Source organism: Sceloporus occidentalis, unplaced genomic scaffold (genome assembly GCF_023333645.1).
Source record: "Sceloporus occidentalis isolate IW3139 unplaced genomic scaffold, rSceOcc1.0.p SCAF_290, whole genome shotgun sequence".
Classification (NCBI taxonomy): Eukaryota; Metazoa; Chordata; class Lepidosauria; order Squamata; family Phrynosomatidae; genus Sceloporus; species Sceloporus occidentalis.
The window spans coordinates 180,071-193,992 of NW_028317270.1; the positions used below are offsets into that span (position 1 = coordinate 180,071).

At 43.9% G+C, this 13,922-nt stretch overlaps 1 protein-coding gene across 1 annotated transcript in view; it reads right to left on the reverse strand.

Moving 5' to 3' along the window:
- The window catches only part of LOC149275413 (lipid scramblase CLPTM1L-like), a 169,857-nt gene that overhangs the window by 138,852 nt on the left and 17,083 nt on the right, over nucleotides 1–13,922 (reverse strand). Inside the window, exons 3-5 of the mRNA XM_089504761.1 lie at nucleotides 7,546–7,735; nucleotides 788–933; nucleotides 331–409 (exon numbers count right to left, since the gene is read on the reverse strand). Coding sequence (XP_089360887.1) covers nucleotides 331–409; nucleotides 788–933; nucleotides 7,546–7,735 — 415 coding nt within the window. The remainder of the gene's footprint in view (nucleotides 1–330; nucleotides 410–787; nucleotides 934–7,545; nucleotides 7,736–13,922) is intronic.

Below are 13,922 nucleotides of genomic sequence, written 5' to 3' on the forward strand. Positions count from 1 at the left end.
ACATTATGAGAAAACTAGAATCCTTTGAAAAATCAAAAGCACAATATTTGTTAAAACTAGTAATATAATTGGGTGAGACTTCCTCACTTTAACATCAAATAAAATTAAAGCTACATCTTACAGAGGCAATGGGGAGGGTGGTCATTTGTATATTAGAATTATTTTATGACAAAAAAAACCACTGCAAATAAATAAAAACAAATAAGGGTGTGATGCACACAGAAGACAAACAATATAAGAAACAGTATATATCAAGATAGGATAAAAATGTTTTATTGTAGCATGATACCCGATATTCCATAAATATAACCAAAAAAAGTTTTGACTTACCATTAAATCTTTTACGCGATTACTTAACTGATCAATAAACAGTATAGGCAGGTAATGAACAGACTTGCCCAGCTGTATCCTATAAATGACCAAATGACATTTCACAATCAAAATCAAGCACCCAAGAAGGTAGTAAAGAACTTACATGCATGTCATTAGGTCTGCTAAGACTCAATGGCTAACAATAAGAAAAAAGTAAAGTGGCCAAAAGAGGAAATACAGAGTAGCTGACAATACAAATCACAACAAATCACTATTAACGACATTTTAAATTAAATGCTCTTAGGGAGTTTCTATACTGAGGAAAAATACGAAGAAAGCATCTAGAATATGAGCGGTATGATTAAAACATTTCTTATAATATGGCATATTGTTTTGAGTTATTTGTTTTTTGTTTTTTTTCATTTACACACAATTGTGACTATCTACTATTTAAGCAATCATATTATATACATACATCTTCATGTATCGATGAACATCTGCAGGAAGAGAAGACCCATCAAAAATAAAATCATCCACCATAACATTGAGCGTCAAACGAGATCTCCAGTGTGAAACAGGTTCATCCAAAGCATTTGTTTCTTTTTTGTCTGCATCAATTTGCTACAATTTAATTTACAGGGGAAAAAAAATACTGAGGAAATGGTACCAAAGAGAGGAAAAATACATTCTACTGTTATATTCATATTTCACGTTACAAATAACCAAAATGATACACACTCAGCTCTAACTTAAATTGTCCCTCTTCTACTAACAACTTACACAAAATCATGGCATCTAGCTTACCTGGTAAAAATAAAGAGGGTACCATGTTTAGACTGGGTTTACACTATTTATTTATGTGCTCTAGAAAGATAGATTGATAGAGGAGGCTGTAATACCAGCAGGGACCTTAGTCCCTGTTCTCATCAGGACACCAGAACTTCACTTTTCATTAACAACCTTCAACCACATTCTATCTCCTAGTGGAGTACTCGACTTTGCTTTTCATTTTATGAGAATTGGCGAAGAAAAAGATTGACCTTTTGAGTGCTTTGTACATAGTGGACCCAAAAGGGTTAGTGTTCCAACTATGTTGCATGTAGTTGTACAAGATAACGCGTAATAGGCACGGCACCTTTCACGCCCTCATGACAAGTTAACTGATCATGAAGTAAGTTTGATACTTAATGCCGCTCTGTTATCCTCAGTCTAGGACTGTCGCACAGTCCTGTACCCAATATGTCATCCTGGGGTCAGCAGATCACTGTGATTAATTACAGTGATCCCCGACAATCACATAATCATAGTGATACACTAAGTGTTTAAGTAATTTAAACATTGCAACCCTGTGCTATTGCTCTGACCAGTAAATTGTACTGCTCAGAGTTTGTTCTTTTATTGTGCATACCTAGATTTTATTTTATTAGTTAAATGGGCAATTGGGTTGTATAAGTGGGTTAGTGTTAGGTCGGGAGTTAGAAATATAAATGTATACTTTATCTTTTTTGATCTTTGAAGCCGGCCCATTTAATTTATCCCCTTCAAAACATATAATTCACATGGTGGTATTCAAATGGTGGTACTTCAACACTTACCATGTACTAATTCTACCACCAGCCTTTGTCAAAGTTTTAGGAAGTAATTTTATTATTACTTAAACATAGAAAAAAAAAAACATTACGTGAATAATACAGAAATTAAGAAAAGATGAAAAAAAGAAAGAAAAAATGTTTTAGCTGCCAATCTTAAAATAATTTCATGGGTTACTAACCGGGTAGGTAGGTGTTTAACAATAATCTTAGTTAGCTATATGAATTTTACGTTGGTAAATACAGGGATAATCTCTCGAGATGCTTGGTGTTTTTATGAAACTATGAAATTGTTTATACCAGCCCCCATAAATGGGAACCTGAACCATCCTCAAACAGTAAAGCCACTTGGGAAAGATGTATGCCTTAATGACATACATCCTTCCTATCCAGGAAATGTATAGGGACTTCTAAACCGTAATTGACTTTTGCATATCTACAAAGAGAGGAGTATAGTTTACTTGTATTATGTTTCTGATATTCAACTTGCGGATGGTCCAACTAAAAGGATATTTATTGGCAATTCCTAAATAAGTTTCAGAATCTATTCTCATCCTCACTGCAAAAACTCTATCTGTTCCATAAGTCCCCTCAAGGAACGCTCTGGATTAGAGAGTGACAACATTTTGTCAGCAAACATATTCAGTTTACAGATCCTACTGCCTACCTGGATCCCCTTTACAGTCCAAATTGTACGAATTCAAAATTAACCCTGAACACCCCATTAACCATAGCTACCCCTAAATTAACCCTAAACACCCCATTAACCATAACTGCCCCTAAATTAACCACCACCTCCCCTAACTTTGAGCAGCCCAAATATTCATTTTATACTCAGATGAATTGCTGAGCAGTGTGAACGCTATAAAGAAATGGGCGTGGCCAATCAGTGTGACTGCAGGGAGGGACTGGGAGAAAGAACGGGGCCGGCTAATCGTCAGAGTGACTGCAGGGAGGGACTGGTAACTAGTTACTGCTGTGAGTCACACTGAATGAAACGGATAATAAAAGGAAAAAAAAAACCCCTCATTTTATAATCGATAAAAATCTACAAGGTCAATCACACTCCTTGTGTTTGAACTTGCATGTCTGCCCCTAACTAACCCCCTCTGATCTTCATTAACGATTTTCATTAAAATATCATAGAGTCTATCTGCAATAACCCCAGAATATATCTTTCTATCTTTAACTTAAAGATATTGGGCAATAATTTGCCACTTTTGCACTATACTTATCTTGCAAGAATTGGTTTAATGGTTGCCTGGAGTATTTCTGCAGGAAACCTTTTATCTTTAATCTCATTAAAACAGTAGAATAAGGAACAATCAGGGAGACAGTTTTCAATAGAATATGCCTGTAAAACCATCAGGGCCAGGTGCTTTTTTAAGTTTTAACCTTTTGAACACTAAAGAGACCTCTGCTTCAGTAAAAGGAGCATCAAGAGTCTGTTCCGATAAACCTCAGATATCTGCTGCAGCTTAATCACCAGGAAGGTGATGTGACCTTCCGCTGCTCCACCATAGAAGCCCAGAAGTATCGACCAGCACAGTGGAGGTGGTCTGCGCGCATTGCGCAACATTCCCCGGGTGCCAGAGAGGAGGATCCGCCACATCGCTGCAGGGGACCCGGATCATTCTCTCTGGCAGGGGGTGGGCGTCTGTGCGATGCACTCAGACATCCTGGGCTACTGCCGGCACTTCCACTGGGGCTTCTATGATGGAGCACCGGTGTCCCATGACCTTAGTGTTATTCTTTCTGGCAGCTGCCGAATGTTGCGCAATGCACACAGGCAACCTCCGCTGCTGATGGCCGGTACTTCCGCCGGGGCTTCTATGGTGGAGCACCGGAAGGTCATGTAACACCGGTGCTTAGTCATAGAAGCTCCAGCGAAAGTGCTGGCCAAAAGACTAGGTTAGTACAATACATACATTCAAGGGGTATGACAAGACGATAATTGACAGACTAAGACAATGTGATACATTAGGTGGAGAGTGCCCTGCTCGCAACCTTACAATTGTCAGCTAACTTTATGAGAAATACAGGCTGCTATATTAAAAGATGGGGTGGTTGTTTCAAGGAGCACAATACAACTATACTATACTACAAAACTAAGTTGCATGGTCGAGTTGCCAGAAAGAAGCCTTTACTGCACCAATGCCACAAAAAATCCCTGTTACAATATGCCTGACAAAACCTTGACATGCCTGACAAAAACCGTGACACGCCTCACAGCTTCTGGCACACCATAATTTGTAGCGACGAGACCAAAATAGAGCTTTATGGTCACAAAAGATTGGCCCAATAAGGCCTATAGCAAAAATAATACCATCCTCACTGTGAAGCATGGTTGTGGCTCACTGTTTTTTTTTTTGGGGGGGGGGCTCTAAAGGCCCAGTGAATCTTGTGAAAATTGATGAGAATATGAATGCAGCCTGTTATCAGAAAGTACTAGAAGACAATTTGCATTCTTCCACATAAAAGCCATACATGGGACGATCTTGGACTTTCCAGCACGACAATGACCCTAAGCACAAGGCCAAATTGACAGTGGTTACAGCAGAAAAAGGTGAAGGTTCTGCAGTGGCCATCACAGTCTCCTCACCTTAATATCACTGAGCCACTCCGGGGAGATCTCAAACGTGCGGTTCATGCAAAACGACCAAAGACCTTGATGGACCTGGAGGCATTTTGTCATGACGAATGGGCAGCTATACCACCTGCAAGAATTTGGGGCCTCAGACAACTATTACAAAAGACTGCATGCTGTCATTGATGCTAAAGGGGGCACTACACAATATTAAGAACTAAGGGTATGCAGACTTTTGAACATGGGTTGTTTTATTTTTTTCTTTGTTGCCATGATTTATGATGCAATTCTGTTATACCCTACAGCTGAATACCTCACTCATGTTTTCTTTAAAAATTGTACATATTTTACCAATTCTCCAAGAGTATGAAAATGTTTTTGCACAACTGCACAATATATATATTTATCTATATATACACACATACATAATATAAAATACATATGTAACGGTACTCTGGCTGAGCACTTCAGTTAATTTGTGCTTCCTTCGCTATCTGTGCACCAAATTCTGTGATAGGTGGATAGTCCAAACACAACTCAGAATATATACTTTATGACATTATAAATGCCCTGTAAAACTCCCAGCCAAACAATGGGAACCCCTGCCCCGCAACCCTCAGCGCATGATAGAGTTCATTCAGTCCATAGTTCAGCAGCCCTGGCAAGATCGTCATGGCGGGACAGCCCATCCGCATTTCTATTTTGTTTGCCAGGGCTATATTGGAAGCTAAATTAAAGGTTCGCATGGCCAAGCTCCCCTTACACAGTATCTCACTACTTCTGGAAACCAGTTTCAGCCAGACCAAAGGCTTACGGCCCATGAGTACTCTGAATGAACCTCACACGCTAGAAGTTTAAGGGCTCACATTAGTACCAAACATTTATTTGACTGCCGCATAATCCACCTCTCGGGGGAATAGCTTGTGACTAATGTATGCCACCGTGCTCAAAACCATAGTCTCCTACGTGGCTTCAGGCCACTCTTGAATATCTGTGTGAACAAGAAATCATTTGGTAGGGGCAGGAGCAGCCAGTGCGCGAGCATTGGTTAATGCAATTTTTACATTGTTAAAGGCAATATTACACTCTGGGGACGGCCTGCTAAGGAAGGTTTTTCTTAGTGAGGTCAGTCAGGGCTTTAGCCAGAGCGCTAAAGTCAAGTAGAAACATCCTATTGTACACAGAGGTAGCTAGGAAATCTAGGACTTATGTCTTAGTGGGGGGCACTGGCCAGTTAGTCACTGCCTCTATCTTGGCGGGGTCCAGTCGCTATTGCCCCAAATACTGGACTTCAGTTACTTTGACAGTACACACTTACAAGGTTTTCAGAGTCAGACCAGCAGCCCTGATCCAGTTCAACATGACAACCAGATGATGCAAATAGTCCTCCCAGGTGCGGCTATAGCTCGCAATATCATCCAGGTATACACATGCATAATCCTGGAGGCCATTGGGAAGTCGATCTATCATCCTCTGTGAAGTCCTCGGAGAATTCTACATCACAAACGGCATGACCTTAAACTGGTACAGGCCAAATGAGAAAGCCGACTTCGGAATTTACCAATAGCCCTTACACAGGTCATATTTGTAGATAATAACCCCTGACATCGGTCTAATAGTTCATCTACCTGGGGCATTGGGTAGGCATCAGTGGTTGTTCGGTCATTTAGTCGACACAAAAGCTGGTAGTGCTATCCTGATTCGGCACAAGACTATGGGGGAGGAGGGCTTGATTACCCCAAAAACTAGAAATCCACGTGCCCTCTCGAACAAATTCAGGGATCTGATAGGCAAGTTGCCATAGCTGTGCTTGCCGTATTTCTACACTCTGCACCGCCGCTATTGAGTACCCTGGGCATGTAGAAAACATTTCACATTTCATCTGTAGAAACCGTTGAAATGCCTTCCTTTCCTGCTCTCCTAGTTCCTTGCCAAGCTTGCCAACCCTCTCCCCCTCCCCCAGAGATCCCTTTCTCAGGCAGATGTTGCATGGGAAGTTTCTCTGACTATGAACATTTGGATGCTGGAGCGCATATGGACGCTGCTTTGATATGTCTTTAACATATTCACATTAAAAGTCTGCCAGACTCTTTCATCTGAGCATTCGGTAACTACACAGGCAGTGCCACAAAGCTGCTCTGCCATCTTATAGAGGCCTTTCCAAGCATAATGCAACTTATCCAGCTTGGTGGGGCGCAAGGACATCACCTTTTCGAGAGAGAGAGAGAGAGAGAGAGAGAGAGAGAGAGAGAGATATATGAGCTGACATCTCTCTGCTGTAACAAATAGGAGTATGAAAAGGTACCAAGAGAGCGGGGAGAGCTATAAGGATGTCTCTATCTGACCCACAGCGGCTGCCGAGAGCTGCCACTACTGCGACTGGGTAAAAGAAAAGCTCCTAGCCTGGTACGCTATCACACAACAATTTCAGGATCCGAGGAAATTAGAGGGGTGGGACCTCCCAGCGGAAGCAAGCCACGAATTGTGTCCCTCTCTCAGAGCAAATTTCAGCCCTACTATCAGATGTGTCCACCTCAAGGACAAAGGGTTGCTGAGGATTGGGAAGTCTTAACACGGGTGCTGTCATGAATTTCAGCTTGAGACTTATGAAGGTTAGGGGTGGCTTCAGTTGGCCAAGACTATGTTAATATCGACAAGGGAGCTACAATTTTAGAGTAGTAGCAGACAAACCTCACATTCTGCCCAAGATAAACGTATCTCTCTCTGGGCCCTCATTTCTCAATTGAGTCACATGACTTTGCATTAACTGATCCTGCTGAGCTCCCAACTCCTACATATCGAGAACAGTGTGACCATAGACCATCGAAACCCTGGTCTACCTTCATTTAGCCAGGTATAATGCCTCCCCCACACCATAGCCACTTGGCAGTGGATCCTGATACCAAATGCATTTAGGGATCTATGTCTACAGACCTGAGAGCCCAGCTTCTCTGTAATAGTTAAAAAACAAAAAACCCCAAAAAACAAAAAACAAAAAACAAAAAAAAACACATGACACACAAACAATAAAAGTCAGCCAAAAATCAATTGCTTTACCTTTGTCTTTGTTTCTCCTGTTAAAAGATTTATCTCTTCTGGCTTAGGGATCATATAAGTAGTCAGGGGGCTTACAATATGGACTTGTTTGCCATCATGCCATGGGAGGACTCCAGAATGATGAAGAAATATATAAGCATACAAAGTACCATTATTTCTGGTTTTCTTCGGCACACTGACATTGACCGTCCTAAAAAAAAAATAAAATATTATATATATATATATATATATATATACACACACACACGCGTATTAACTCACATAAAAATTAACATTTTTTCTACTTGGCAAGCAGTTGTACTAAAATAGCCCTTGAGAAGAAGAGATTAAGCATTGCTTTAAAGTTTTTAACGTTTATTCACAATATTGTCTACCTTTAAAACATTTTTCTCACCCTCCTCCCATGCTGAAAAACGAAACAGATGGAAAAAAAATGGTTAGTGATTTAAGAAAAAGAAAAAAAAAATCACTAATACAATAAATAATTAAAAAAAAAAAAACAAAGTGAGCTAAGGGATAAAAAATTATATATATATATATATATATATATATATATATATATATATATATATAAAAAACCCTTACATCCCATTGCCAACACAACATCTACACAGCATACCCCTCGTTCACAACCAAACCCGTTAAGCCATAAGCATTAAAATTCTATGAGTAATGTACACCTTATAGTATGTTCCCTATAAGTGATGGGAAAGTATGGAAAATCTATATAAATTAGGTATTTCTGAAATGAGGACACCTGAATTGATAAACTTGGAGGAGATTTTCCATCACTTTACCTAATTTTGTGAGGAGGGGAAAATATACCAAAATTAGGTGTTTTTTTTTTTTAAGTTTTTGCTAGTTTTTACAAAATTTCTAAATTGTCAGCTAATTATCCAACTATGGTATCAAAAGAAAGCTCTATCTCTCTCCCTGAAAAAAACAATATATAGTTTACATGGGTACATTTGCAGAAAAGAGAATAATCGCTGAATAAAAATGGCAAAATTGTTCCGGGACTTGAGGTACCAAAAACCCCTGAGATTGACCTATAATGTAAACAATTCCATTGCAAAACAAGCTGAAAAAACTAAGAAAAACCCCCCACAATAACTTGGTTGCAAAAGTGTGCACACCCTCTTATAACTGGGGCTGTGTGTAAGGGTTTTCACACTTTCCCACTCCTCAGCCACACCTCAGCTGAAGAAATGTGCTCCTAATTACTTCCCTGGATCCCTGCTGATTAGCCAGCCCCTCCCTGCTAGAGTCTGGCTATTTAAACAGCAACACTTCAGTCTCTCGTTGCCCTTGTGTTGGTCTCAGACTCTCTAATTGCATTCTCCATTGTTTCCACAGTTTCCTGTGTATGACTCCTGGTTTGGCTGATTTCCTCTCCGGTTCCTGAATCCTGCTTAGATCCCTGACCTCAGCTTGTTTGACTTCCTGATTTGGCTCTCGACTCCTTGCTTGGATTTTTGACATTCTCTGCGCTTATTATTTTGTGTATCTTCAATGCACTGCATTCCTGTCTCCATCGTTTGTGGCTCCTAACATAACAAAAGGGCCATGAATCCTGATGGTGCAGACTGTCCACTTGTGCAGAATATTTTTCTTTTCGGATGGACTTGCTGGATCAGAAAATCAATCCTGTGGGGGAAATCGCACGGCGCACCTGGAACCTCCCCCAGCAGCCTTTGCAGCTCCTGCACTCACGTAAATACCTGTTGCATCTGAACTGTTAGCCACCCTGAGGTCTGCCCCGATTCCCCATCACTATCGGGGCGATCCTAATGTGTGCAGTGGCGTCCTGAACCAGATTGGTATTTTTCTGGAGATGTTTCCACAGGCCTTTTCCAGTGACGTGCTTTCCGACAAAGCTCTGGCTTGGGCCAATCCAATATGAGATACCGGGAAACCCATAGTTTACAACTATGCAGAGTTTGTAGCCTCCTTCAAGCAGATCTTAGATTTTCCAGCTCGGTCCACCTCTGCTGCTATTCAGTTGTCTATCGACAGGGTACCAGATCTGTGGCCGAGTACTCTGTCGAATTTCGTACCCTAGTAGCAGAGGCAAGATGGAACAATGAGGCGCTTGTGGCCGCCTTCTCCCACGGTTTGGCAGACCATGTCAAGGATGAGATTGCCGCAAGGGACTTGCCCGCTACCCTTGAGGGGCTAGTGTCCTACACCATATTGATTGACACTAGGCTCAAACAGAGACCCTCTGTTCGGGAGCGCCTGCGGAGGCATGTTGGTTCAGTTGCATCAAACCTTTGTTCCACACCCGTGCCTTCCTCTCCTCCCGTGCCTCCTGGTCTCGTCTCCTCTTAGGGTGAACAAACGCAGATAGGGTTCACCCGTCTCTCGGTCAAGGAGAGGGCCTTTTCGGAGGAAGGGCTATGCCTATATTGCGGAAAGCAGGGCCACCTTTTGAAGTCTTGCCCTACACGGCCGGGAACAGACCTTGGATGGACTTTCCTCGTCCCCATGTAGTGACAAACCTATCATTACGGTTATCCTCTCCTTGGCCGACTCCTCGATAGTCACCCAGGCCCTAGTTGACTCCGGTGCCATGGGATACTTCATAGACAGTACATGTGTCGGTGACCATGGTATTCCAATAGTGCCACGCATCACACCCCTTGTCTGTGGCTGTTGGGGTTCTGCAACGTGAAACCCTCCAATTTCAGTTGATCACATCCCATTATAATGTGATTTTTGGCTACCCTTGGTTGCGTTCCCAAACGGTGTTTGATTGGCGCACTACCAAGATCCTCTCATGGTCTCCCCAATGTTCCTCTGCATGTCTCAGTAGGTCGGTTAAGGTCCTCTGCACTGAATCTCCTGACTCGCTCCCCATGCAATACCAGGAATTCAGTGATGTGTTTGATAAGGTACGGGCAGGTAGCTTGCCGCCTCATAGGTCGTACAATTTTGCCATTGACCTCCAGCCAGGGGCTATTCCCCCTAAAGGAGAACAAGGCCATGGAGGAGTACGTTTCGGATGCCCTGTCCGGATGCCTTAACCGTCTTAGGGTGAAGAATACATACCCCATTCCATTTTTCAAACTATTTCAACGCCTCAGAGGAGCTACGGTCTTTACCAAATTGGATTTACGAGTGTATTATACTCTCATTAGGATTACAGAGGGTCACAAGTGGAAAACGGCCTTCAACACCAGAAGTGGGTGTGACAGAACCCTCAATCGCTGGGGCCCCTGGAGAGGCCTGAGAGCCAGCCTCCTCCCTACCGACTATGGGCCCAGGTCTTTTAGAGACTTGTGTGTGTAGATACAGGGGGTCAGTTTCTACTGATTTTCCCCAGGTACGTGTTTTACTACTCAGTCTCAAAACTGTAATGTCAGCTGGACATCCTGTTGTAGGAAGATGGCTGAATGTCTTTGCATTGGGTGCATTGATTGTATAGGTGTGAAGTGTTTCCCCTGTTATTGTGTGGTTAGCCCTTGTCTTAAGACCCCTTGTAGGTATGACTAGGTATCACTGCTGTTTACCTAATTATCAATTACACAACAGGTAGCTGTTAATCCTGTGAGCTCCTGTTATCTCTGTGTCCAAGCCATTGTTTGTCTCAAGCCAATCATATGTCTATCATCATTCCATGTCTACGTCCCCAGTTAATGTAATTATTTATGTCTGTCATTCTGGCCTTCCCCCGGATATTGTGTTTCAGGATTTGATCTAATTACTTCTGTCACGGAGCTGGTTAGTCCAACCGACTACCTCCACTGTCTTGTGCTCCCTTAGCCTGGGACAACACACTTTCCTCGGTTCCCCAGTCACTAGCCGAGACTCAGTGTGGGGTAAAACCAAACGAAGACTGATTTATTTTGGACACACAGGGCTGGATATATCCAGCAAAACACACATTAACATAAAACAAGATATTGGGACACAACCCCCCCCCTTAATCTGCCTCCCAGAGACAACAGGGGCAATAACGAGATTAACAAAACAATAGGGGGGGGGACTGATTTATACAACATTAAACCGAAAGAATGGTGGTCACTCCCTGGTGGCAGATCCTGGCTGTCTGTTGGAGGTAATCCCCTCAGCCAGTGATGAGATGATACTGCTGGGGGTAGCCACAGAAGTCTTTACAAACCCAGGGCCCATAGTCAATAGGGAGGAGGGCTGGCAGTCAGGCTTCTCCAGTGGTCCCAGTGATGGAGGCTTCCGTCACAATTCTCCCCCCTTCGAATTGGACTGACACAGGATGAGACCCCAAACGGGTTGAGTCCGTAGTCAGTCAGTTTATTTGGCCCATCAATGCCCTCCCAAAATTGGTGCTCCTGCTGCTGGGGAGTGATGCCGCCTGCATCCCCTCCCCCTGGTGCTCCTGCTGCCGTTGAGGAGGGAGGTCAGGTTCCTCCGATCCCGGAATTAGGTTCTGCCGCTGGGGAGATGGACCGGCTGTTCCACCTCCCTGCTTCTGCTGGGGAGGCGGGTCGGCTGCTGTATCTCCCTGAATTCCTGCAGCTTTGGTAGGTGCTGGGCAGAGGCCAGCGATGCTCTGCCCTGTTGCCAGCGCTTCAGCTGGGGTTAGGGCATCTTCTGGGTCTGTCTGCCGCTGGGGAGGGAGGACCGGTTCCTCCGCTCCTGGACATGTGAGCTGCCGCTGGGGAGAAGGGCCGGCTGCCGCATCTCCCTGGATCCCTGTAGCCATTGCAAACCCAGGGCCCATAGTCAATAGGGAGGAGGCTGGCAATCAGGCTTCTCCAGTGGTCCCAGTGATGGAGGCTTCCGTCACAACTTCCTTCCTGACATTGTAATTAGATCCTGTGATATCTGTCTTGCCCCTTTTCTTACTTGTGTATATTTAGCTCTGTATTTGGTTTAAATAAAGAGTCCTGTTTTCACCTCAACATGAGTATTGCCTAATGCTTGGGGTGGGCTGCTATGATCCTTTATTGTCCTCTTCAGAACAATAGGCACGCTGTGTAGCTAAGCTTCGGATAGCCACAGTGCCAAACGCAGCTCCGGTGCAGCGGCGTCCCCCCTTCTATCTACAATGCTGGTTCTGCCTGGCACTGAAGGGGTTAATTGTTGGTGTCCCGGCAGGAGGAAGCAACGTTTGGCGGGAGTACCCAGTCGGGGTACAGGTCGTTCCCATCACAGTGGGCCATTACAAATAACTCTTAATGCCCTTTGGTTTATGCAAGGCCTTGGCAGTTTCCAGGAACGATTCATTCTCCTTCTCTCGAGACTCATCGATCCTATGTTGAGTCTTACAGAAACGCAGGGAGAACGAGTTATATTGCAAACTGGAAAAGTGTGAATTCCGCAGGAAGCAAGTAACCTTTTGGGGATATGCGATTTCAAAGGAGGGGTTTGCTACGGACCCACAAAAGCTGTCCTCTCAGTGTTGGAATGGCCACATCCACTGGGGTTGCATTACAAGCAGCATTTCCTGGGCTTCAGCAACTACTATAGGAAGTTTATTAAAATCTTTTCCTCTATAGCGAAGCCCATCACAGACATGACTCGGAAAGAGGGTGACCCCAAATGTTCGCCAGAGCATTTAAATCACTGAAAGCTGCCTTTGCCTCAGCTCCTATCCTGCTCCACCCAGACGCCGCACAGTCTTTTGTCCTGGAGGTCGATGCCCTAACTCTGCGGGTTCTTTTCAAAAAAGTTGCCACCGGCTGAGTGCAACTACGAAATTAGGGATAGGGGGTTGTTGGCCATCATTCTGGCCCCCAAGGAATGGAAACACTTACTGGAGGATACCAGTGTTCCAATCCTCATCCTGACAGACCATAAAAACATCATATCTCTCTCTGAGGCCAAGTGGTTATCCCCAGGGCAAGCACGCTGGGTTTTGTTTTTGTCTCTGTTCCACTACATCGTATCCTATTTACCGGGGACAGGTAGACGCTCTGTCAAGGCAGTTCTCCCCGTTGTCCAGAGAGGAGATGGCCCCAGCCAATATCATCCCACCTGATCATATCTTGGCTACCATCCGGACCAACTTGACCTCTCCATTGGGTGAGAGGATTCTGGTTGCCCAACCCAAAGCTTCCCGGAGGAGGGAAGCCTTGTGGTAAGAGTTTTGTGCCCTCTGAACTTCGGATCAAATTGCTGCACACTTACCACGATACCAAACCGGCTGGGCAGGTAAAAATCAGATGGTTTGGTCCGTTTATTTTGGTGGCCTGATCTGAGAAAGGATGTTGCCTCCTTCGTAGCAGCATGTCAAACGCGTGCTCGGAGTTAGACTCCTAAGCACCTTCCAGTGGGTCTACTCGAGCCCATACCACCTGGTGATCGCCCCTGGACACACTTGTCCATTGATTTTATCGTAGATTTGCCCACCTCCCGGTGGCACATGTTTATCCTCATGGGGATCCTCATCCCAC